Below are 27,677 nucleotides of genomic sequence, written 5' to 3'. Positions count from 1 at the left end.
GTGCTGCGTCTTAAACTCTTAAAACTCATAAACTTTTTAGTCAAGTTAGTCTGTTAGGTTATTGTATGACTCAGACTTCAGCAATAATCATGAGCATTATAAAATATATAAAAAATACACATGGCATGATGACCATAAACATATTTCTTGATGTTTCCTTTTTTAAGTAAGTAAAGAGGCCTATGTTCATATCGGTGAGCACAATTTGTAACACAAAAAGAGAGACGTGTAGCCTATTTATTTATTTAATATTTTATTTATTAATTTTATTATTATTATTTTATTTGTTGCCATGCCTAAAATAATAGTCAAGCATAGGGCTAAAACATTTTCATAAACAATAATATCATTTTTTATTATATGGTTATAATAAAAGTTTTTCTATACATTTGTCTGATTGATTGAAAACATTATTAACAGATTGCAGAATGGGTACAATACAGTACAGCTCAATACAACAACAGTGCTAAGACTGGAGGATGAAGACCAGAAAAAGACTTTCGGCTTTTTTACACAAGGGTCCTCCATTTTAAATTCATCAAAACATTTAGAGACATACAAATATACAGTAGTTTCATAAAAATTTGTTAAAAAGAAAATTACTAAAAAAAAAAATCCACAAATATCGGTGTCGGTATCGGCGATCGTGTTAGTTGAACAATCGGTATCGGCCGCAAATTTTCATATCGGTGCATCCCTACTTGTAATACAATCTTTTCAAAATCGATATTTCTTGTCAAATGATCAAACCTTTGGTAAGAAGCCATGTAATAAGCAAGCTCATGTACAGCAAGCCCTTCATTATTGAAAATAAATGCATCATTCAGGGCAATCCTAATCATTCTTTCGATTAGATTCTAATTGATTGTCATTATACAAGACAATTGTACAATACAAGTACAGTACGTTCAGGACTTATTTTGCAATAATAAGCCGTACATTAGCCCTTACTTAAAGGTGACATGCATTATAAATGTCATTTTTCAGTCTCTAGCATTGTATTATAGTAATAGGAGTTAGTATCAATGTGTTTTAGTGTCTAAATACCATATTGGCGGATTGCTCCGATTCAGCTCAGATCATTTCCTGCTCCAGTAAATTAGGCCATCCTGATTTGAAGGCCTGCGTGACGTTACTCAGGCTCTGGGTAGCAGACAGTGATGTGATTGGCTCTGTGGTTGTAGCTAATGCCCGCCCACAATCTACCTAGACTGACTGTACACAGCGAGTGGAAACCACTTCCTCATACTCTGCATGCACTCTGGAGGGAGAGAGAGAGAGAGAGATAGAGAGCATTCGGGAGCACTTGGGGGGGGGGGGGGGAACTGCCACGCGGCACACACCTCCGAACGGGAGAGTGAGGGAGGGGAAAAAAGGAAGAGAGAGGGAGGAAGGGAGGGCCCCCCCCCCCCACAAGCCGCCGCACGGCACACCCGAGAGGGAGAGGAGGAGAGAGGGGGCCTTATCAATAACGGCCTGTCTTTTCTCTCTCTCTCTCTCCCTCCCTCTCTCTCTCTCTCTCTCTGTCTACCAGTCGCAGACTGTGTGGACTGACTGTCACTCAAAGTGCTTATGGGCGGAGCCAGGCCATAACAGCCTGAAATCTTGAAGCTGAAAAATGATGGTTTTGAGTACTTGATTAGAAATATAAAACAACGCATATTTTTGAAAAAAAACCTTACAGATGTCTTCAATAGACTCACAGGAATTGTGTAAAGTTGCCCAAATAGTGCTAGGAATAGCAACGCATGTCCCCTTTAAAAAAACATGCCATATGATATCTCTCTAATTATTAGTTCATTATCAGCAGTAATCGCCCCCAGAATCATGTTAAAATAAAAAAGGGTTAGGGTTAGTCAGCATACCACCCTCAAGGGTACATTAACATCATCCTGCAGCTAAGGATAACGTAGTATTGAATGACCCCTGACCTCTCCGAGCAGCTCCTGAGGCAGGTAGGCGGATGTGGGAGTGAAGAGAGCCCCTGTCTGAGACAGAGTGGCGATGACAGCTCCTCCACACTGAGAGAGAGGGAGAGAGGAATGTTAATCCAACTGAAACAGCAATATGATGATGTCGTCCGCATCTCTGTGTGGCTTTCAGGTTCCTCCCTCACCCAGTCGTTCTTCATCAGCTTCCTCAGGTTATAAACCAATGTCAGCTCCTCTGGAGACACCTGAGAGAGAGAGAGAGAGAGAGAGAGAGAGAGAGAGAGAGAGAGAGAGAGAGAGAGAGAGAGAGAGAGAGCGAGAGCGAGAGCGAGAGAGAGAGGAGAGAAAGAGAGAGGGGGAAAGAGGAGTGAGTGAGAAGGAGGGAGAGAGGAAGAGAAAGAGAGAGAGAGGAGGGAGGGAGAGAGAGAAGAGAAAGAGAGATTGAGAGGAGAGAGAGCGAGGGAGATATAGAGAGGTAGGGAGACAGGGAGAGAGACAGAGATCAGGTTCTAGCTATCTCACCAAATGTGTTTTTCCAAGAAACACAATATCCATGACACAATGGCTGGAGAATTCCTAAAATCATCATTAATCTTCACTATTATATTAGCTAAATCTATTTATAATTTTTTTTCTAATCAGAAAGGAACACCCAATAGTTGTTCCACCCACCCCCTCCTAATGTACAGTCCCCTCCCCCTCGTATGTAATATATATTTACTGTTAGGATCTCTGTTTAACAGTACTGTATATTTGCATATATTGTATGTCACAAATGTAACAGTACTGCATATCTGTATGTCATGTATGTCATAAATGTCATGATTAGTTTTTTTTTTTTTTTTTTTAGAGTTTAGTTCGATTTTTATATCTGTATATTGTGTATGTCATAAATGTCATTATGAATTAAAAATGGGGGACCCTTTCATCCCCTTAAAGGAAAACTCCAACATTTTGGGAAATTTGCTTATTTGCCATCTACCCTGGAGTTAGACAAGAAGATACATACCTTTTTCTTCTCTGTGCAAGCAGTAGGAGTAGGAAGACATTTGGAACTAGGCTGTGACGTACATGGGTTGGTCATTATCATTATTACTGTATTTGAAACACCATGTAAACATCAGCTTAGTATAGCTCATGTTATGTTTTTATTAGGGCTGTCAGTTTATCGCGTTAATTAGATTCATTAATTACACAGCTAATTATCGCGTTATGAAAATTAACTCAATTTATAAAAAAAAAAAATCTTTATAATTTTTTTTTTTTTTTTTTTTTTTGTATCTCATTCATTCCATAAGAATGTAGAATACACATTTACAGACTTTTTTTTTTAATATGGTCCATTTGCATGTTCTTGGTATCTGATTCTAGGGACATCTATGAATCTCAGGGAATGTATTCCCAGTGTCAGAAATACTGTGGGCTAGATCCACAAAGAATGGATTGCACGGTGCAAGATGCACCCTTACTTACAATTCATTATGAATTGAAAATGGGGGACCCTGATGTAAACAAGACGAAAGTCTTTCTCTGGTCTGCATCCCCTTAACAATTGTGTGTATTGAGCCGTACTGTATTGTACCCATTCTGCAATCTGTTAATAACATTTTCATTCAATCAATCAATCTGCGCTGTGATTTATTGAATGAAATTTTTATTTTGAGTCAATTGTAATGAACCAAATGAGAATATCAATAATTTTTTTTTATCTTTGACTGTGAATAACACCATGCTCAAATTTACCAGACCTGAAAAATCTAAGCAAATTAATAGATGGAATATGATTAAACAGAAGGTTTTGTAGATACAGTACTGAATTCTGCCATCTGGACACATGCAATTTGAAATATGATTATAGAATATAGAATATCAGGCATAAAATGGTTATGCGATTAAAATGCGATTAATTAGATTAATTAATTACAAATCCTGTAATTAATTAGATACATTTTTTTAATCGCCTGACAGCACTAGTTTTTATGTAACATATGTTATGCTTGGGATGTGTGTGTGTCAGGATACTAATGCCTGTCCATTTTTCTCTTTGTCAGGTGCCGCCCGTCCCTACACTGGAGTGCTGATTGCCTGATTAGTGGCAGCTGATGGCAATCACTTCGAGGGACGGGTGGATAAAACCTGACAAGCACACACACATCCTGGCGCCTCATGGAGTCATTTGCCAGTGACCATGGTGTTGGAGGTTGCCCTTGAATTGCCACTGTTCATTTGTGGAATTATTATAATACTGCCCTTTGTTGCCACTGTTGTGTGGGTTTGATCTTGTGTTTGCCTTATTGTGATTAGTGTGTTCTCAAGTTCACACTACTTACCTGGTAGGCATTGTGTCTGTTGGTGTTGCTACCAGGTAAGTGTATATATACATGTATATTGTGGCCTCTGTGCCACTTGCCACCGTGTGGAATTTGTTAGTATATATATATATATATATATATATGTATTGGGCCTTCTGCCTATTTTGCCACTACTAAGTAACAATATATCTTGTTGGCCTCTGTGCCTATTTGCCACTATTAAGTGGACCTATATATATATATTGGGCTGTGCACGTTGTGTACATATGCTGGGTGATTCCCAGACTGCCAACCACATGGCTTGTGGTTGTGTCCTGTGACACTAGGTCACTAGGGCTTGTGTTTACCTTTATTATATTTACTGTTTGTTCTCCCCTTACCTTTTTCCCTGTTTGTTAATTGTTGTGGGTTGTTATTTCCCTTCCTTATAGTGTGGAGGTTTGAATCCCTACCACAGTATAGTAAATATCATTTACTATTTTGGAAAACGCTTTGTGTTATTTCTTGCCTGCCGGGACCAGTGCTTAAAAGCACCTACTGGAGGGGCTGGTTTTCATGTACAGCCCGCTCCAGATTCCATATGGTCATCAGACCTTTGTACATGACATAGGCTAATGGAGGAACCTACTTCCAGTGACTGACGCTAAGCTAGGCTAACGGTGCGTGTCTTCCTACTCCTACTGCTTGCACAGAGAAGAAAAAGGGTATGTATCTTCTTGTCTAACTCCAGGGTAGATGCCAAATAAGCTAATTTCCCAAAATGTTAGTTTTCCTTTAACAATTGTGTGTATTGAGCTGTACTGTACCCATTCTGCAATCTGTTAATTAAAGTTTTCAATCAAGCAAGGTGACTAGTAGTAATATAATTTGGGGATTATGGGCATAATAAAATCAGTATTCTTTTCAGTTCCACAAGGAAGCATACTAGGACCGCTACTGTTCCTAATTTATGCAAATGACATGTCGTCAGCTTGTGACTGCAACTTGTTCTTGTTCGCGGACGACTCAGCCCTGCTGGTCTCTGACAAGAACAGGTTGAAAAAACCCTCAGCTCTGAACTCGGCAGAATCTGCACCTGGCTCGCTGATAACAAACTATCATTACACATGGGCAAAACAGAGCTCTTCGGATCAAATAACAAACTCAGCAAGACAGACGGCTTCTCAGTTACAGTGGGTGACAATATTGTCACAAGGAAAGATGAAATTACCTACCTGGGTTCCATCCTAGAGGCTAATCTTTCCTGTGACAAAATGGCATCCAAGGTAATAAAAAAAGTCAACCAACGAACTAGATTCTTGTACCGGATCTCCTCTCTGGTAAACAAGAATACCCTGAAGACTCTGGCAGGAGCACTCATTCAAGGGTACTACGACTATGCTTGCACCTCATGGTACCAAAGCACCTCAAAAGGCGCTAAAAACAAGATTACAAACATCACAAAACAAACTGGTCAGACTTCTACTTGACCTTACCCCTAGAACCCACCTCACCCCTGCCCACTTTGACAACCTAGGATGGCTTAGAGTAGACGACAGAGTACAGCAACTTGCAATGGGCCTGGTCTACAAGATACACTATACGACTAAGGTACCCATGTACATGTCAAAATACTTCCCAAAGGTCAGTGAATACCATGACCACAACACCAGAGGAAGCTCAACAAATCATGTTAAACCCAGATTCGGCTCAAACAAGGGACTAAACACGTTTCGCAATCGCAATTATGCCACAATGTGGAACGCCCTACCCAAAGCTGTAAAGGAATGTGAATCCCTACCCACATTCAAAACCGCTCTTAGAGCACCTACGGGAGGCTGCAATTCGAAACTGGCCACCGTAAATGTCCAAACCCCCCCACCCCCTCCTAATAGACAGTCTCCTCCCCACTGCATGTATATATTCTCTCCCCACCGTATGTATATTTCTCTCCCACCCACCCACCCCCTCCTAATGTACAGTCTCTTCCCCACCGTATGTATATATTCGCTCCCCGCCGTATGTATATTTCTCTCCCACCCACCCCCTCCAAATGTACAGTCTCCTCCCCACCGTATGTATATATTTTCTCCCCACCGTATGTATATTTCTCTCCCACCCACCCACCCCCTCCTAATGTACAGTCCCCTCCCCATCATATGTATATACTCTGTCAGGATCTATGGGGAACAGTACTGTATATTTGAATATCGTATATGTCACATGTAACAGTACTAAATACCTGTATGTCATGTATGTCCCTATGCCATAAATGTCATTTATGTTGTGTATGTCATAAATGTCACTGAATTGAAAATGGGGGACCCTGATGTAAACAAGACAAACGTCTTTCTCTGGTCTGCATCCTCTTAACAATTGTGTGTATTGAGCCGTACTGTATTGTACCCATTCTGCAATCTGTTAAATAAAGTTTTCATTCATTCATTCAATATATTTCTAGAGCGTTCTGTCTCATCTCAATAAACTCCAGCAAATCGAGCTTCAATGTGTTAGAAATCGTGCCATTTGTTGCTTGATTTATGAATCGTTTTAAAATAAACGCTAGATTATCGATATTATGTGTCATCATGGGCGAACAGAAGCGGGGTCTGAAATCGCTTCTCCGTACTTTGGTCGGCGCGAACCTTACACACACACGCGCGCGCGCTCCGATGGCGGTGAAAGGAACATCTGATTAACCCAAGATTCGTAACAAAGTCCTTACCTCACATCTGATGTCCTGCAAAAAGATTAATCTAATTCCTGTTCGCCATTCCAAATATTGATCGCGTTTATTGATCCAACGTTATATATCAAACACATAATCCACGCTGCTCCGAGTGTCCCCAGTCAATGTGTTATAACGATACTGCATGCCCGAGAAGGAAAACCTGGACCGGACTTCTTAGATTGATGCACAGCCCCAGCCAGAGGGATTCCAATGATGTGCAATACCATCCGGGAGACGTTAGGCGGCGGTATTTGCCCTTTGCGAGCTCAGACCCATTCCCAATGATAGACCCATTCCCATTTTTACTATGAATTGAAAATGGGGGACCCTGATGTAAACAAGATAAACGTCTTTCTCTGGTCTGCATCCCCTTAACAATTGTGTGTATTGAGCCGTACTGTATTGTACCCATTCTGCAATCTGTTAAATAAAGTTTTTCATTCATTCATTCATTCATTCATTCAACATAAGGCTGGATGGATGAAAAATGAATGGATATAGCGAATAAAAGAAATATCGATTAAAACCCGAGATTTCTCGGGTTTGGCGCCCAGAGCATGGCGAGTTAACCCGACTTATCTCTGGTTTGAAGGGTTAAGTCAGACAGGACATGCAGTCCAAAATGATGCACACAAATTAGATTATCAAATGTAATTTCCCATACCCAAGTAGATAGTGGTACAAATTCATATAGAATAAAGCCCTTCTGAATATTGTTTATTTATTAATATGATGATCGATGAATATAGATTAATCAATTGGATTAACACTTTGACTGCCGGAAAACGCTTAAAAGCGTCATTCCCGGCCATGCTCAAGTTGCCGGAGGACGCTTTACAGCGTCCTTATATCAATATTTCAAAAATCTGCGATCGGATTCATATTTCCCCTCCGCTGGCCTGAGATCCACCAGGAGGACCCACTGAGCTCTCTGGCGGTTCAGGAGCGCCATCTGGTGGCCGATCGGCGCAATCGCCAAACAGGATGTGCTATGGAGGTTGTGCTGGTCGGCCGTATTACTTCCGGGCACTCTGTTTGGCTACCGGGACTCGATCTCGACAATACATAGCGATCGATTGCCAAATAAGTTGTCGAAGCAATTTTCTTATCAGTCCTGGACTATGGTGATGTAATTTATAGGCATGCTGCGGTCTCAACCCTTAAATCCTTGGACTCTATATCACTCTGCCCTCAGATTCATCACTAATGATAGATACGACACTCATCACTATGTCCAAGGCTTTATGAGAAGGTTGGTTGGTGAGAGGCGCAACAAACACTGGTATTTGTTCATATCGTCCTTAACACTGAGTGCCAACCGACGAGAAACCTTGTTTTTAATCGTTTTTTTTTTATTTATTATCGATTTCCATTCATTTTTCATCAATCTAGCCTCACGTTACCAGTGGGGATCTGTCTGAGCTCGAACAGGGAAAATACCGCCCCCTATCGTCTCTCCGGATGGTATTGCACCCCATTGGATTGGACTGAATGAAATGGATGGGGAAAAAAAGAGTCCGGATTCCACATTTTACTTGTCAGGCATGTAATCCGAGCCGATCCCATTCATTGCCCACCATCCGACTAAGGATTTGGATGGTCGACTATGATTGGCCAACATTTTCCGTTAGCAGACTATTGGTCGACTTAAAAAAATAAATAAAATTTTAAACATTTACATTAAAAAAAAATGTATCATTCCATTTGGGCTGTGGGGGGTGCTTAATGTCTGAAGGAGTCGACTGAAGGCTTCTTGTCCTCTGCAAAAGCATGCAATTGGTCCACTGATGGATACATCTTGATATTTGTCTAGTCTAGTGTGTTCATTAGATGGGTGAAATCCTCTTCAGTGCCTCTGTGCCTGTTTTCGTAGGCAGTTAGCCTCTGGTATGCGTGCCATTAGCGTTAGCCATGCTTCTAGGCCTCTTTCTTTTGGAAAGTGATTTTTATATATATATATATATATATATATATATATATATATATATTCGACTAAGAGGTTGGCCAGTTGACTACGGCTCCTTTTGACCGATTAGTCGACTAATCTACTAATAGGGGTCAGCCCTAGAACAGTGTGGAATATGTCTTTCGACCACCCAGTGTTGGATCAATAAACGCGATCGATATTTGGAATGGCGATCAGGAATTGGAATAATATTTTTGAGGAACATCTGATCTGAGGTAAGGAATCTATTTTACCAGTCTTGGGATAATCAGAGCTGTTTTCACCTATATATCAACGTGTCCCATATGTGTGTGTGGCTGTGAGTGTGCTGATCAGGAAATAAGAATCGATTTTTCAGCCCGCTTCTATAGCGTGCATAAGTACACATATACTATCGATAATCTAGCGTTTATTTGAAAACTATTCATAAATAGGCCAAAAAATGACCGTGTTTTGTAGGGCTGACCTTCGAAGCTTTTTTTGGCAATCGAAGCTTCGGGCCGAGATTTTTTTTTTTTATGTTGTGGGACTTGTACAGCACTTTGGTAAACTGTTGTTTTTAAATGTGCTCTATAAATAAAGTGGATTGGATTAATTAATTAAGTAGCCCCTTCCGTGACTGACGCAGCCAACAAGGTTTCACTCTGCTGCGCTGCCTGGGTGCAGTGGGGCTGCTCTCACAGCCAACGACATGACATTACATAATTATGTTGCAACCTTCGTCTATCAAGCAAACAATTATATAAATATTTATATGTAGTTGATAGAGACAAAGGCAGAATTCGACTTAATTAAGCACGTTTTATTAAGACATATTTTTATATGGGTCGGGACACTTTAAAAAAGCAGCACAATGAACACATCTATCCGACATAGTCTTAAATAACAAGCGGCATTGCTTCGCTTCTTCGTCGACATGTCTGCTGCACATGTCCTTGTTGTTTTCAACACAATCTCCACGTGCTTGTTGTAGAGAGGTGGAGTCGAGGCACCGCTTACTTTTGTTTCATTGGAATGGAGGCGGGAAGGCGCCACTTACTTTCGTTTCATTGGAATGGAGGCGCAAGATTTGAGGCAAAAAACAAAATATTTAATATTATATATTTTTTATGTTCGAAGCTTGTGCCATCGAACGAAGCTTCGAAGTATTTAAGATAGCCCTAGTGTTTTGTGTATTACAGTAAAGCGCGATTCCTGCAGAATCTTTTTTTTTCCTGAAGTTTCAAAAACGACCGTTTTTCAAAATGGTATAAAACGGAAATTAACAGATTATAAAAACAATCCGTTTCGACAATGTTGACTGCAAACAAGTCATTGATAAGCGACGGCCATATTATACACATAGCCATAATTTAAGATATAGTTTATGCGTTCGCAAATATGAGAGCTCTATCATTGAAGTGGGCGTTGGCACGCAACAGGGTTCCGGGGCACCGGACCCGTGGCACTGAAAGTGTTAAGTTTGCTCGGAACAGGGTAAATCTGCATTTTGGTATGATGCCCTGAGAGTTTAAAATCCCCAACCTTTGTCAATCAAGTTGTACATGTTTTCATTTATTGTTATCCTTGTCTTATTGTTATGATTTTATATTCTGTGTGATTTTATATGACTCGACGTGACTGTAAATGAGGGAAACCTTAGTTGCCTTTCGAGTTTAAATAAAGGTTTGAAATTAAATAAAATCCAACTTTTTCAGTCCCGATACCGATATGTGGGGTTTGGAGTACTGATGTATCTATGTGTATCTACCCTCTGTACAGCACTTTGGTTGACATGCGTCATGTTTAAATGAGCTCTATAAATAAATCTGATTGACTGACTTGGACTGTCATTTTGGAGTCATTGGACATGGAAAAAAATTGTATCCCCTCTTTCTCCGATTTTTCTCTTTTCTCCCCGTCCCAATTTAGTCATTGTGCCAATTCCCCCCCTCCCCAACCTGGTTGTTGTGCGCATGTTCTCCTACTCCTAGTCCTCGCTGCCAGGTGAAAAAAGAGTCACTGGCTGTCGCCGCACGTGTCGGAGGAAGCGTGCGGATGACTTCAGGGTTCCCTTGTACCGACAAGGGAACCCTGAAGTCATCCGCACGCTTCCTCCGACACGTGCGGCGACAGCCAGTGACTCTTTTTTCACCTGGCAGCGAGGACTCTGATTGGTGAAGTGTAACGCGTGGGAGGTCACGCTGCCTTCATCAATTCCTGCCTCCGCTGAGCAAGCGCCCAGACCTGACCTGTAGGCGTCGCTGTCCACAACGCCAGATTACCACCCACGACTTGCCCTCCCCCTAACCCAGCCAAACGAGTTAGTATGACGATCAGCCCAAGCCTCAAGCAATGCCGACTCCGGGAGTCGAGACCGCAGCCTCTTGCATTGGTGACGAGCGCAATCTCCGCTACGCCAACTGACCGCCCATTGGATAAAGAATAGAGAGATATAATACATGTTTCTCCATTAGAGAGTGTTGTGTCAAAAATGCAGCAAATCAAGTCGATTTGCTTTGATTTCTGGCATGTTGGACGTGTTTTTTGGTATCAGACTTTAGTCTGGGGAAACTCTCCGATACTATTTTAGCCTGTTATCGGACCAATATCCGATACCAGTATCGGTATTGATGCATCCCTAATATATAATGAATATTGTGACCCCCCTTGCCCTCATGTCGCCCAGTCCCAACTCACAGCACTCTTATCCTCCTTGCGGATAGTGGTTCTTCCCCAAAGTGCATTGACTCCGTCCACGGCTACGGCGAGTCTGAAGCCGGCGTCTGGCTGCCCGCTCTGCAGCCTCAGCTCCTTCATCACGGCTCCCACCACGTCACTGCTGCTCTTCACACGGGAGATACCCTGCAACCAGCAAAGCAACAACCGTATCAGAATGCTAGTCAACTTTATATTCACTCCTCTTCTTTAACCTGATGAGAGCCCCATTTCTGTGTTTATTTTAGGGTGGGGGGGGGTGTCTTTAGGCGGAGACAGCAGGTCAACAATAGATGCCACATAGAAGTGGTGACATCATCTGAAAGCTGGGAACCTGAAGATTGAAGGAGTGATTTTCAAAATGTGGTTTGTGGGGCTCCACACCTATCCTCCTTTTTAAAGAATGTATAGAGTTTTTAACAGTATTAGCTGAAGTTTTCAACAATTTTAAACTCAAAGAAAGATGGGATTCCAAAGTGAGATTCAACCAACAGGTGTATGGTCTTATAACATCTTGCCAAAAGGACTACAGTTGCGAATTAGCCCGCTGGCTAAAACTGCCACATTTACAGAAATGTTGATTAATGTGTACGGTCCTTTTTAAATAAACTGAAACTGAACTGAACTGAGATTAATTTGAGATGCAAATTGAATGACGTTTTTTTTCTAGTCATAAATCTGTAATAAACTGTTTGTCAGGCCCCCATTTAGATTTTGAAAGTTAAGAGTGTATTAAGGGCTCAGAACATTATGATGGAAGCGTATGATGGTCATTAACATGCTCAATTATTAGGGATGTCCCGATCCGATCACATGATTTTCAGAAGATCGGGAAAAAGAATCTGGAGTAAAAATATTTTTTTATTTTATTTTATTCAGCAAACATGACCATGTTCACATCTTAAACTCATACTGGCAGGGCCGCCTCAGGGGGTGTGCGAGCAGTGCGGTCGCACAGGGCCTCGCGGGAAGGGGGGCATCGCACCAAATTTTTTTTTTTTTTTTTTTTTTGCGAGGCCCCCCTTCCCGCGAGGCCCTTTTTCATCACAGACCTAAAATCTAGTTTTGCTTATATGCTTATATATTTCACATTAGACACGTTTGTAGAATGTGTCTGACTTGTTCCTGGCTCTGCGGCTCTGCAGATACACTATTGGAGCACTGGGGCTCTGCAGCAGACATACTATTGGTTTCAACGAAGGGAGGGGTTACATGTGTACAGTCGGCCGGCGTGCGTCAGCTGCGTCTGACTATTTCGCGCGTGCAGCATTGGAGGTTATGCCAGCCAAGACGAAGAGGACGGTCGTTCGGCAGATGGACTGAAGATGAAAGTTGTTGCATGTTAGAAAGTTCAGTCAGGCTAGCCATGTCGGCTCAGCTAAAGGCAGGGACAGCTAGTTAGCTTTAGCTACGTTATAATATCGAGTTCTAACGTGTGGTTCAGTCAGAATAGCCATGTCGGCTAGTAGCTTAGCTAAAGGCTAACTAGCGTTAGCTAACCTAGAGAGAGCGCGTGCAGCATTGTTATGCCAAGATGAAGAGGACGGTCGTTCGGCAGATGAACTTCGTCAACTCCACGCGGTTGTCTCCATCCTCTTGGACGTTTGGTGAGTTTTTAATGCACTCTATTCTATTCCCGCCGTGGAGATATCCCTCTCTCTCTCTCTCTCGGGCCGGCTAGCTATCGTGGCTAACGTTATGTTGGCTAACGTTATGTGGAGCCAGCGGGCCGGCTAGCTATCGTAGCTGACGTTCTGTTGGACCAGCGGGCCGGCTAGCTATCGTAGCTAACCTTATGTTGAGCTAGCGGGCCGGCTAGCTATCGTAGCTAATGTTATGTTGAGCTAGCGGGCCGGCTAACTATCGTAGCCAACGTTATGTTGAGCTAGCGGGCCGGCTAGCTGTCGTAGACGTTATGTTGAGCCAAGCGGGCCGGCTAGCTATCGTAGTTAACATTATTGAGCCAAGCGGGCCGGCTAGCTGTCGTAGCTAACGTTATATTGAGCCAAGCGGGCCGGCTAGCTGTCGTAGCTAACGTTGTATTGAGCCAAGCGGGCCGGCTAGCTGTCGTAGCTAACGTTCTGTCGAGCTAGTGTCAGTACCTGGCCACTCTATTTGCAGTTAGCCTATTTAGCTGATGTCGGCCGTTGGCTCCTTGCTACTTTGTTTTCTCTGGTATAGACCCTCTTCTCTTTGGATTTAAGTGTTGATCTTTGTCCTTTTGGATCTATGTATATTCATGTTGCCTTTGTGAAGTTATCTTTTCCTTCTGTTTTGTTCTTCCATTAAAAGTTGAATATCCTTTAGGGGCTCATCTTAGCTGTCTTGCTTATCTCTCTCTCTCTCTCTCTGTCTGGACCACAGACCCATCTCTCTCTCTCTCTCTCTCTCTGTCTGGACCACAGACTAATCTCTCTCTCTCTGGACCACAGACTCTCTCTGTCTGGATCATCACAGACTCTCTCTCTCTCTCTCTGAGCATTGCATTGCTTATAGTTGTCAATTGTGTCGGTCAGTTCATTGCAATTTTTCCTTCAGTCACATTTAGTTTTATCCTGCACCTGGCCTAAAACAGGTTGGATGTGCACACAGCTGCTCTACTGTGTTTGTAGCAGAGCAACCATACCTGAAGCCTTGTAAACAAAGACATCAACAGTAGAGTGTGTACTACTATCTACACAGTACAGCCAAAGCATTCCCATTGCTAGGCAAAAACTCCACCTGTTTTCTACACTGCTTCTTCCCTTGCTGGATTTTCTGCATTACTGCCACTTGTACATGTGTGTTGTGGAGAAATTTGTACAGTGTTACAAAGCGATACACTGTATATTGACTGTAGAACGGGAGCTCTCTCTTGCTGTCTCTCTCTCTTGCTATATGTTGACTATCATGCCCAGCCTCTGGCAGCGCTATTATTTAAGAATATGTTGACTGTATAACTTTCTTTTTTACCTTTAGGGGGGGGGGGGGGGCCTCGCGTTTAAATCTCGCACAGGGCCTCGCATTTCTCCCAGGCGGCCCTGCATACTGGGGCCTTAGTTTTGGTTTTAAATGACATATCATCATTCATTTATTTATTGTCGCACAGAGCAGAAGAATTTGCCAAAACAAACGCATTTCCTTTGATTTACACCGTTGCACCACAGTCAGTGACGTATGCTGAAAATAGCAGACCTACAAGCTCACAACGCGTCGCTCCCGCAACACTGGCAGGTTATGTCCACCTGATGACTCGGAGCAGCTAGACAAAATGTCAGAAGTTTGGAAGCATTTTAAAATTGAAACCGAAGACAGTCCAATAGCCAGTTGCAATGTTGCAAGGCGGACGTTCTGCGTGGAGGAAAGAACAGAGCTGCGTTCAACACGACCAATCTAATACGCCACCTGAGAAACAGCCACAAACAACAACAAAGGAATGGGGGAGCTGTATTGATTGCAATGCCTCGCTTGAATGAAGTTAACGTTCGCCTGGATAACGTCAACATTCGCTTTGTGAGGATTATCATCGGCGTTTCAGACAAATGGAGCAAATCATTACGTAAGTTGAACACTGTGAATGTATACTAATGTGCAAACAGATTGAAACTTTGAATATTTCTTGTATGAAGCACATTCTCAGGGGCTCAGGGTGAATGTAATGTGAGCCACCGTGCTCGAGGGGCTATTGAGGCAACAGAGGGGCTAGTCTCGCTTCGCCAGTTTCTGACAAATGCGTCAAATCAGTTACTAATGTGAAAGATCGGATCGGGAATGATCGGTATCGGCAGATACTCACAATCACATGATCGAGAAAAAATGCGATCGGGACATCCCTATCAATTATCTCTCAAGTTGTTGCAGCTATTTCTGTGTTGATACCATTTGTTACACAGATCTGGTACAAAATGTAACCGTGGAGCTCTCCAAAATGCCACATTAACACTTTGGGCGCCAGCCGCTTTAGTCATCTTTGTACCGAGTGTGCCACCGCTGTAAAGGATAGGGATTTTCACTGTGCATTGCGGTGTTTGCAGGGCTATATCTATATTCTAGCTATGGAGACAATACTATGGCTCATTTGACATTAACTATCCATCGTTCAACATGTGAAAAAGAATAAGTTTTTTCATGTATACGTTCGCGTGTTATACCGTGGTGAATATTGTATAGTTTCAGAGTGATCCTGGCTAATTCCTGGTAACTGTTATGGAGCAATACGTGAATTTTGCTAAAAGCTTTCGCGTTGCTCGCCTGGACACGCTACTATTTCCAATTCAAATGTATATAATAGGTATTATGTTTCATCATGAATGCATGAAAGGGGGGGGGGGGGTCGTTTTCTGATGCTTTGATAGTCAGCAACGGCATACGTTTTGGAGTATGTTACATATGATCGTTGTGATAGATGTGAAATCATTGTTGGATCAAAGTAGGATTGATGTCATAGTCCTTACCTTTACTAGGAGGTATCCAAAAAAGAATATTCCAATTGTCTGATCGCGATTTCCAGTATGGATGTCGATCGGGTCCCTGACATGAAGTGGCACAAGATATGCCTCAAGTGTGCTGAACGCGTTTCGAAGTGGTCGGATGAAACGATTTACTTGGCTTAGCCTAAATTCTCTGCCCGGAAGAAATCAGATGTGACACACAGTGTGAAATAAGGTTTCGAAGGGTGGGCGATACTGCACTTTTAGGATCTCAGAATGATTTCCTATGGTAACACCAAGGTCCGTGAACCTGTAAAGAATTAAAAAAAATCGAATAAAAGAAAAAACTACCAAAACCCGAGAAATACAGAGGGTCTGGCACTCAACCCAGCGTTTCCGTTAGCCGGTAATTACCGGTATTTGACCGGCAAAATCTGTTGAACATTATTATACATATTTAATCTCTCCGGTCTTAATGTCCGGTGAAAATAATTCCCTGAGTCTAAGCACAATTTGATTATTTGAATTGTATTAAAATAGGCTCAAATTGAATAGCCTATGCGATGAACGAAACAATCATAACATTTGTTTCATCGTTGCTTCTAATAATGACAACGACGTTGTCAGCGAGAGCTTAGTGCTGGGTGTGCAAACTTTTGTGAAGCTGCAGAGCCGGAGCAGCAGCAGCACAATGCAGTACTCCAGCAGTACTCCAATTCAGCCATTTAATTCAATGTTGGGTGGGGGGCGCTGCTGTGCGGTCCCCAGAAAAGAGCCAATAACAGCTGAATCTGCTGCTCTGCATCGACATACTCTCGCAAATAAGTCATTGGGAGGTGGAGAGAGAGAGAGTCGTCACGCAAACCCACGATAATGTTGCCGTCTCTCTGCCACATTTCTCAGTTCTTCGCTTGATATAATTAATACAAATGTCCAATATAACGGAATTCGTTAGCTCATAAAAATGTGATTATAACAGACTGTTGTTTATTAATGTCGGGCGACTGCCCACAGACACCCATTTGATTTAAAGTCGGCAGCAGCACAAGTCTCTGGACTTATTTTATTTGGAATATAATGACTTTATACGCAAAAGTAGCCTAGTTTTAAGTAAAAATATTATAAATCTACATGCCTTGATGATGTCATTCTTTTGTTTTGTTGTCATTCTTTTGCCTATCAATTGTTTTTAAGCTCAATAAACTCTGACCGGAATTTCTCTCATTTGACCGGTAGATTGAAATCTACCGGACACTGAGGCCGGCAACAATTTTTTCGAACGGAAACCCTGACTCAACCGCTGGCGAGTTAACCCGAGAAATCTCGGGTCTGGCGCCCAATGTGTTAGGACACCAAAACCTCGAGGAACACCATAGAAAATTCATGCTGTGATTTGGTATCACAAACTTTTGACATTTCTGTAAGAATAGCATTTTTCGGCGATTGGATGGTGAGCACTTCTGTTCAGGAAAAACTGCCCGGAACCCCCCCCCCCCCTCCTCTTATGGTCAATATACATAGAAGGGCCTACAGACTATGAATGCGCTAGGTCTGTAGTCGTAAAGTTTCATGATTATCCTAGAGGTCACAATAGGTAATTTTATACAGTTAGGTCAAGTTTCAGAAAATGGTCTCACTACAATGAAATGGCTACTATGGGGACTAAGATCATCACACATGAATACGATTGGGCTCATTGGATCCACAAGTCTAGTTTCATATGATATGACTAGCTTAGAGATTTTGCTTGCTACAGCCGCTGAAAGACAGTCCCGTTGGTGGGACTCCGAGGGTTAAAATATAATTTTATATACTGTATATACCACACACACCAGGGAGACAATATTTTTTAAATAGGGGTGGGCATTTCTGCAATTAATCCCATAAAGCAGATTGTGTAACATACTTAAATAGTAGCTCTGAAATGTATTTCAAAGAATGATTTTAATTATAATTTTTTACTGTCAACCGAGTTTATTTAGTTTGTACTTTGTAGTCCTACAGTGCCCTGGGCTTTGTCATGCTATGACAGCCTACAACAAGCATTCCATGCCACCACTGGTACCAAAAGAAACACAGCTTTCTGTGACGAGACAGTTAAGTCTGTGCAGCTGGGCTAATAATTTTATTCCCATAACGGCACATTGTTCATCTCTCTGGTCCATTAAATCAAATGACTGTCAACAGTTTGACACAGCTGACCTTGTGAGCCACCAGCAGAGTAGAAGAACAAGGACATGTGTTAAGAGGTTTTAACGAGCTGTGCATGACACCTGGGCCCTCATTTATCAACAATGCTTAGAAAGTGTCCTATTTTCGTTCTTAACAGTTTGAGTGCCAGCCATTAACATGGGAAACATGGTTAAATGCCAGGACCCACTTCAATGATAGCGTTGTGAACGCATAATCTCTCTCTTAAATTATGGCTATGTGTCTAATCTGCCTGTAGTTTATCAATGACTTGTTTGCAGCAGGGTTTCCGTTAGAAAATATTGTTGCCGGTCTCCGTGTCCTGGAAGATTTCAATCTCCCGGACAAATGTGAGAAATTCCGGTCAGTTTATTGAGCTTAAAAATAATTGATAGGCAGGCTATATAAAGAATTACATCCTCAAGGCATGTAGATTTATAATATTTCAACTTAAAACTAGGCTACTTTTGTGTATAGTCATTATATTCCAAATAAAATAAGTCCCTCGAGACTGCTGCTGACTTGAAATCAAATAGGTGTCTGTGGGCAGTCGGCCCGACATTAAACAGCAGTTGTTATAATCACATTTTTATGAGCTAACGAATTCCGTTATATTGGACATTTGTATTAATTATATCAAGCGAAGAACTGAGAAATTTGGCAGAGAGAGACGGCAACATTATCGTGGGGTTCACTGAAACGTTCAACAAAGCGATAAACTAATCCCAATAGTATGCAACTGCAAAGCCGCAAAGCCAGCGGCGCCATCAGGTCCGGTCTGGGGACCGCTCAGCAGCAGTGGCTGAATTGCCAATGGCTGAATTGGAGTATTGCACTGTGCTGGCACAACTGTGAGCTCTGCGGCTCTGCAGTTGCATGCTTCTCGCTAATCCAGCATCAAGCTCCCGCCCCGCCATTCTCATCAGCAAACCACAGGTCGCGCTGCAAACTTGCTGTGCGCGTGATATGATATAGGAACACACATCGTTGTCATTATTAGACCTGCTTGGTGAAGCAACAATGAAACAAATGTAACTATTTGAATACAATTCAAATTGTGCTTAGAGGGAATTATTTTCACAGGACATTATGACCGGAGATATTTAAATATGTCAACAGATTTCCCGGTAATTACCGGACAACGGAAACCCTGGTTTGCAGTCAACATTGTCGAAACGGATTTTTTTTATAAAATCGGTTCATTTTCGTTTTATAGCATTTTGAAAAGCCCTCGTTTTTCAGGAAAATATATAGATTCCGTGATAAAAGGCATTTACTGGAATATTCTAGCATACACAAAAAACGTTGTAATTTTTCGGCCTATTTATGAATAGTTTTCAAATAAACGCTAGATTATCGATAGTATATGTGTACTTATGCACGCTATAGAGGCGGGCTGAAAAATCGATTCTCTCATTTCCTCATCAGCGATCACAGCCACACACACACATAGGGCAAACACTGATATCTCTGTGAAAACAGCTCTGATTATCCTAAGACTGGTAAAATAAATTCCTTACCTGAGATCAGATGTTATCCAAAAAGATGATTCCAATTCCTGATCGCCATTCCAAATATCGATCACGCTTATTGATTACAGTGTTGGGTCCTGTAAATACATAATCCACGCATTTTCCGGGCTGGCGAGCACAATCGATCCTTCAGTTGGCTTGAGGAAAAAGTTAAATGAGCAAACTGGCCACCCCCCCTGCATCAGTGTAAAGTAATGGGGTGCAGCACCACAGGGAGAGACGATAGGGGGCGGGATCTTCCCAATTGAGCTCAGAGAGACTCTGCAGCACTAACCCGAGGCTCGATTGATGAAATATGAATTCAAATCGCAAAAAAAAAGACAAAGAAACGCTATATAGCATCGGGGGCACTCAACGGTCGGCATGAACTAACGACAAAACGCGGCCGTCCGTGGCACTCAATGTGTTAAGCACAGAATTTAGAATGTCTCTACGCACATACAAATCGGGATTTATCACACGTGCGTACACAGGTCGTACGCACACCTGCAAGTACTCCGTGTTGATAAATACCATTTGTTCTACGCTCCGAGCTCGTGCACGATTTTAAGTATTTGCATATAGAACCGCCCGTAATTAACCATATACGGTAATGAAACACCCCCATGAAATGTGGAAAAGTGGACTAAACCGAGTGAACGCGTGGGAGAAATACGCGACATGCTGACAGACGTGTACACGGTGATGTCGGAAACAGTCGGATATGATATCTATTAACTTCCTAAAGACCATTGCTGCCTGGGCAGCGCAAACACTAATAAAGACCGTTAACCACTGTTTGGCGTTGGTGTCATTAATAATAACCATGCTGGAATATGAATGCCCTTTTTTCGTTTCGTTCTTTTAAAGTTCGATTACCCAGGGATTAAAGTTCTCTGTCAATTTGATTCCAAATCGCGATGGATTTTTCATAAATGTTCTACCTGCATGGTTTTATGTGATTTGTAGAGGCATACAATCTATTTTGATGTCGGTATTAGGTATAGCCTATATAAATTATTATATGCATAGCCTACATTATGCAACAGTAATTTGCGCATAACGCAGCATGGCACAGACATGTCACACGGAGCCCCGCGCCTGCATACAGTAAACTAACTTGATCGTTAATATAACTGTTGTCCTTGTATCTTTACGCTTATGAAAACATTAAATAATATGTATAGGCCGTCGTTTTGCCTTAACCCTTTCTCTGCCATGCTTATATCCATCCTTATACCATCCTCTGCCAGCTCTATTTGTCTATGGAGATGTTCCCCTTCTGCAGGGCTATAACTTTTTAAATTGTATTGCTAAATTGACATTACTATCGCCCATTCAACGTCAAGTATCTATCGTTTAGGATGTAGCAACGTTCTACTTTTTCATTCATACTAAAATACGGTCTAAAGTATAAATATGTTTTTATCGTTTTCTGCAGCATTCTGCAGAACGTGAGTTATAGCCCTAAATACATATTAGATCATCAAATGTAGTTTGATACCGATTGACGTCAGATAAAAAAATTCAATTGTACAAGGTCCTACACGTCATGCCTCATCATCTGCTGGTGACCGGAGGGGGGGGGGGGGTTTATAAGTCCGTGGCCGACGTTAAATCATTTATTTAGTATGGGTGATATGTTGATCGGAGCAGTGTGTATGTATAATAATAATCAAACACGCTGAAAATCACCGCAGCTTCCTCGTAGCGTTGGGCGATCAGCGTGGAGCAGAAAGTTCGCTATTATGGGATGTCGATCTAGTTGGTCCAGTTCCAGGTTGTATAATACTATATACGTCCAAATCATGTTGTTTATCGAGTTATTGGCAACGGATCACTAACCAGTGTATCAAGCTGGAGTCCCGCTAGCGATAGCGAGTGGCCGGACGAAATATGGGTGAGCACCACTTCCGGTGCGTCACTTCCGGTTTTTTCGATTCGCCGATCGACCACCAGATGGCGGTCTTGAACCATTGGAGAGTTGAGAGGAGATCAACAGCAAGTCTCAAGTCTCCGTGGGTGAAATATGATTGCCATGACAGATTTTTGAAATATTGATCTCAAAGATGCTGTACGACGTCATTGGCAGATTAAGCATGGCGAGCAATGACGTCTAAAGGCGTCATTGGCGATTAAAGGGTTAATAGCCTATATTCTCAAATGGCATTTAATGGCTATCCACTGTGGGCTATCTCCTCGCTGACGGACCAGTATACTTTTATATCATATCATATTCCTTTTTATTTACAGTAGTCTATTTATGATTTGTTTCCATAGCCGGTCTCAGTTATGCTGTGGCTGAGATGGGTCGGGATTAATGAAGCTGATAGGAGACTGCTTCTCGGCTATACGAATTAAAGCCACGATTGAAAATAATGTACTTCCTTCTTGACAATAGCATATACTATAACAATAATACGAGAGTACAAGAACAATGAATCTCACTGCCATGTAGCCTACGCCATGTATAGCCTGCCTATGTGATCAATAGAAACGCAAACTTGAATTCCATCATCATATGTTGCGTCTGTCCACTATGTTTGTTACTTATTTCCCCCCCCCCCTATGTAAAGCGACCTTGGGTCTCTTGAAAGGCGCTATATAAAATGAAGCTATTATTATTATTATCACGTCTGTGCGGGAGCTCACAAATAGACTGTTAGTCTCAGTGAAGTTTCAACGGAGGTCATCTATTCTAACCAACAAATTGAAGTAGAAAGCATTTCGTTGTGACCAATCTTATTTGGAAACATGACACAAAATAATAGTATTTAGCTTTTTATTTTAAACAATATTTAATCGCGTTTGGAGGTGGGTGTTCTGCGTCTGCCCCCGTGCCAAACAAGCAGGCCAACCTCTTGTTCGCGCGTGAGCCCGTTATAATTACACTACTGTCGCTATTTTACAATTAACTATAATGAATTCAGGGTATCTGCAGGTTTAGCCCAGTCAGATTTAAGGCTTTTTAAGACTTTTTAATGCCACTCAGAATTAAATTTAATACCAATTTCACGATAACAAAATGGCAAAAATCATGGGTACTCTCAGTACACTCATTCAAGGGTACTACGACTATGCTTGCACCTCATGGTACCAAAGCACCTCAAAGGCACTAAAAACAAGATTACAAACATCACAAAACAAACTGGTCAGACTACTGCTTAACCTCACTCCTAAAACCCACTTTACCCCTGCCCACATTCAAAACCGCTCTTAAAGAGCACCTACGGGAGGCTGCAATTCGAAACTGGCCACCGTAAATGTCCAACCCCCCCCCCCCTCCTCCTAATGTACAGTCTCATCCCCATCATATATATATAATATTTTCTGTTATGATCTCTGGGTAACAGTACTGTATATTATTTGCATATCGTATGTCACAAATGTAACAGTACTACAGTATATACCTGTATGTCATGATGTCATGTATGTTTTTACTGTATTTATTTCTGTATATTTTATTTCATTTTTATTCTATTTTACTCTACTCTTATCCTAGGCAACTTGATTGATTTGTGTTATTATTCTAATTCGTGACCTGTCCTGTCTAAATGTTTAAATGTTGAGCGATTTGCAGTGTCAAATTTCCCACGGGATAATAAAAGTATTTCTATTCTATCTATTCTATGTTGTGTATGTCAATATGAATTGAAAATGGGGGACCCTGATGTAAACAAGACAAACGTCTTTCTCTGGTCTGCATCCCCTTATTATTGTGTGTATTGAGCTGTACTGTATTGTACACATTCTGCAATCTGTTAAATAAAGTTTTCATTCATCCAGTTGTTTTGTTTTTGTGGTTTGGTTGAATGAATACTTTATTTAACAGATTTCAGAATGGGTACAATACAGTACAGCTCAATACACACAATAATAAGGGGATGCAGACCAGAGAAAGACGTTTGTCTTGTTTACATCAGGGTCCCCCATTTTCAATTCATAGTGACATTTATGACATAGGGACATACATGACATTTATGGCATAGGGATATACATGACATACAGGTATATATTACCGTTACATTTGTGACATACATGATATGCAAATATACAGTACTGTTACGCATAGATCCTAACAGAGTCAGGGAACATCGCTTGAAACACCTCTCCTAGTCCCTCATTTCCATTGTAGGACTGATGCTTTGCGACCGTATTTAGAACCCACAGTACCTCAGCTTCAAGGGTTGGCGTGGAGCCGAACGTTACCCGGACAGGTGCAGATGTAATTGGTGGTAGACCTACCTGTCCCTGAGCAGTTGATGTGGACGGCGTCGAAAATAAATTTGATATTGAAGTTGTCTGCAGGCGGGTTTTTGCAGAGGTAACATGCTTAGCGCTGTGCATGTGACTCGACTGCTTTTATTCCCATCGTTCCCAGTTTAAAATCCTTTTTGCAGAGTTTGCAGCAGGCCTCGTACTTTCACTGGGACCAACCACGGTGCAAACAGAGGGTTTTCGAGCCAGTTCTCATTAAATTTGCACTTTCCCATGTTAAATTAACGAGTGCAAATAAATACAAATCAATTAAACTAAACTAAACGTCAGCGTTATCGCTACGGCTTGAATAACGTGTTACCTATGCTCCGGTGTTCTGAAATAGCTCCCGACGGCGACACACATTAAGGACCATAAATTGGTTCCGCCCCACTGCGTACCGTTTGCGTGAAAGAGAAAAAAAAGCCTGACTTTATCTCCCGTTAATAATAGTTTCCCCCCAGATTTCACAATGAAACATAAGATGACATGGCATGTTTTTAAGACCTCCGAAAGTCGGATTTAAGACATTTTAAGACAAATTAAGGCCTTAATAGTTGATAGTTGAATTTAAGACTTTTTAAGACTTTTTAAGGTCCCGCGGACACCCTGGAATTACGGGTCATACATAACACGCCAGTGTTGAAACTAATGCACAGAAGCTTATTTCCGCGTTGCAATATTCATATTCTACCGCTGGGCGCCAGGTACGCATGCTCTGAGCTGTGCGTAAATATACGCACAAAGTCAAGCACACATTCAAATTGATAAGTACCACACTTTGCTTAGAAATGATCGTACGCACGGGTTAGGCACATATCTGTGCGTACGCACCATTGATAAATGAGGGCCCTGGAGTCCAGAATGATTCCACTCTACTGTGGGTACTGTGTGTGGGTCACCAAGTGATCCCCTGAAAATTCAGTAGGGCATACAGACCCTCATCTGCACCTTTCATTACACTGTTTACTTTCTCGTATTCTTATACTCAAAGAGTCAATTATATTGTTTACACTGTTTATTATTATATATATATATTTTCCTATATATTCAGATCTAATTTATTGCCTATATTTTTATAGGCAAGTCTTTTTACTATTGCCCTGCCCATACCTCCCCTCCCCCCTCCTGCTATGACGCCCGGATTTCCCCAAGGGGATCAATAAAGGAATATCTTATCTTTATGCCAGTACAAAACCAGGGCTAGCGACTATGGGATTCAGAGCAGATGTGATGCTTTCAGCTATTTTATCCCACCTTCTGTGTCCATGCGTTAACACTGATGGAGGTGTTATGATCAGCGACTGACTGATTCAACACGTTGTTCTCTAGAAGCAGGTAGAGTGCTACTCACCAGATCCACCATCTCTCCCAGTGGCCTTCCCTCCTCAGTAAACTCTCTCTTTGTCCACATGTACCTCTGCCTGGTCTTTACCTAAGAGGGGAAAAGGCACATTTAATGATCCATGGAAATGACATCATGAGCTTCCGTGATTTTTCACCTGTTTCTGAACTCAATGGACCTTTGGAGTAGGGGGGCGGGAGGTCGATTTGATTGATATACTAAAATACCTGCACATTGAGAGTGAGTGTGGTTCAAAATAAAATTTTATTGGACTTTTTATGTGTTGGTGCTCGCCCTCTAGTGCAGAGTGACACAACTCATGGATTAGGTACTTTTTCCCCAGGAAGAGAAAATCTATTTGACAAAATATATTTATTTCTTTGGCACACAGCAATACAGAGATGAGAGAACTTGGTGCAGAACAAAGGTGTGATTGTGTTGTGAGTGAGTCCTGGGAAGACGTCACTTACCTTTGAGAGGAAGTGCTCATTGGTGATTTTGAAGTTGCGTAACCAATTGGAGGCCTGTATTGGCTGGTCGAAGCGAGAGGTGTTATAGGACGAGGGCAGCAGCTCATTGCAGTTCTTCACCCATAGATGAGCTTTAGGAGGAGACCAGGAGAGAGATACCAGGTCAGTGTGCGTGAGTGAGTGAGTGAGTGAGTGAGTGAGTGAGTGAGTGAGTGAGTGAGTGAGTGAGTGAGTGAGTGAGTGAAGAGCTACAACAATAATGTTAGGGGTGTGTGATATCAGGCCCATACCAGGCTAAAACCGGGCATCAGTTTTCCCCAATACTAAAATGCAAGTGTCACGTGTTAACATGTCAGAAATCAAAGCAAAGCAGCACAGGTCAGGTCTCTCTAATGGAGAAACATATATTATATCTTCAAGTAACGGATCAGACCTGCACTGTGTATACTTCCAAGTTTAGGAATCAGAATCGGTATTGGCAGTAAAAACTAAAGGTGGTCTTGGTGTGTGTGTGTTTCTCTCTCACCATCAGGTATATGCATCACCAGCCATCCTTGTGTAGAGCAGAAGTGAACAGCGTGGCACAGAGACATGGTCTTTCCAGTTCCCCTCACCCCATCTGCATAGTTAGTCAAGGTCAACTACAGCATTAGGCGCGGGCAGCGGCTCATGAGCCCCCCCCCCCCCCCCCAGTGTGAAATAGTGAATGTGCACTTTTTAACACTGTGCAATAGCGGCATAAATTATCTTAATCCATTGATCTATTTTACTGCTGCTACTTTTTATTTACTTTAAAATTTGTAACATTTAACTGAAGTTCTGATGTTATTGTTTGTCCTCCTCATTGCTTTGCTCCTTTAACATTTGAACTTGTTTGACTCTTTTATTGTGTGTGCATTTTATGTCCATGGTAAATGGACTGCATTTATCCAAAGCGCTTAACAATTTGTTACTAACATTTTTACCCATTCACTCACACCGACGGCGGAGGCGACCATGCAAGGTGCCAACCTGCACATCGGGAGCAGTTAGGGGTTAAAGGCCAACTTGCAGGTTGTATTTTTGTTCAATAAACAATGTGACTAGGCCAACGGTGACTTTCATGAAGAGGGGAAAAAAATTATCGAAATTGACCCAGTTTTAGCGTTTTTATCAAACATTTTGTCGACCGAACCACAACCACCACGCACGTGGATATTTTAATCCATGGTTCATAACGTGCGTGTGTCACTATCAGTGCCGACCTTGTTTACCTTTTTACCCCGTTGAATGCCATCATCGACTTCAATGTTAGCGTTAAAAACGCCTAATCTATGTTTTAAATTATGGCTATGTGTCTAATCTGCTCGTCGCTTATCAATGACTTGTTTGCAGTCAACATTGTCGAAACGGATTGTTTTTTTAATCTGTTCATATCCTTTTTATAGCATTTCGAAAAGCTATTGTTCTCTCGAAAAATTTCTGAAATTTTTAAGATTCCCCCATAAACGGCATTTATTGGAATATTCTCGAATACACTAGACACGTTGTCATTTGTCGGCCTATTTATGAATAGTTTTCAAATAAACGCTAGATTATCAATAGTATAATGTGTACTTATGCACGCTATAGACGCGGGCTGAAAAATCTATTCTCTCGTTTCCTCCAGATCACACACGCCGACACGCTGTTATCTCAGTGAATACAGCTCCGATTACCCCAAGACTGGTAACATAGACTCCTTACCTTAGATCAGATGTTCTCCAAAAAGATTATTCCAATTCCTGATCGCCATTCCAAATCGATCACGTTTATTGATTGATTATTGGCTGCTGTAAATATATATTCCAGGCTGCTTTCCGTCTCGCGATCAGATCCCTCTTGATCAGACGGCTCGCCAGCACAATGGAGCCAGTTGGCT

The 27,677-nt window shown here is 41.8% G+C and overlaps 1 protein-coding gene across 1 annotated transcript in view; it reads right to left on the bottom strand.

The window, feature by feature from the left end:
• Positions 1–27,677, bottom strand: part of dap3 (death associated protein 3) — a 41,172-nt gene that overhangs the window by 2,371 nt on the left and 11,124 nt on the right. Inside the window, exons 6-11 of the mRNA XM_084335759.1 lie at positions 26,304–26,396; positions 25,778–25,908; positions 25,317–25,397; positions 11,578–11,742; positions 2,117–2,176; positions 1,932–2,021 (exon numbers count right to left, since the gene is read on the bottom strand). Coding sequence (XP_084191885.1) covers positions 1,932–2,021; positions 2,117–2,176; positions 11,578–11,742; positions 25,317–25,397; positions 25,778–25,908; positions 26,304–26,396 — 620 coding nt within the window. The remainder of the gene's footprint in view (positions 1–1,931; positions 2,022–2,116; positions 2,177–11,577; positions 11,743–25,316; positions 25,398–25,777; positions 25,909–26,303; positions 26,397–27,677) is intronic.

The sequence above is a fragment of the Notolepis coatsorum genome (genome assembly GCF_963971535.1).
Source record: "Notolepis coatsorum genome assembly, chromosome: 19".
Lineage (NCBI taxonomy): Eukaryota > Metazoa > Chordata > Actinopteri > Aulopiformes > Paralepididae > Notolepis > Notolepis coatsorum.
Note: the sequence above shows the minus strand (reverse complement) of the source record. Positions and strands in the feature narration are given on the sequence as shown.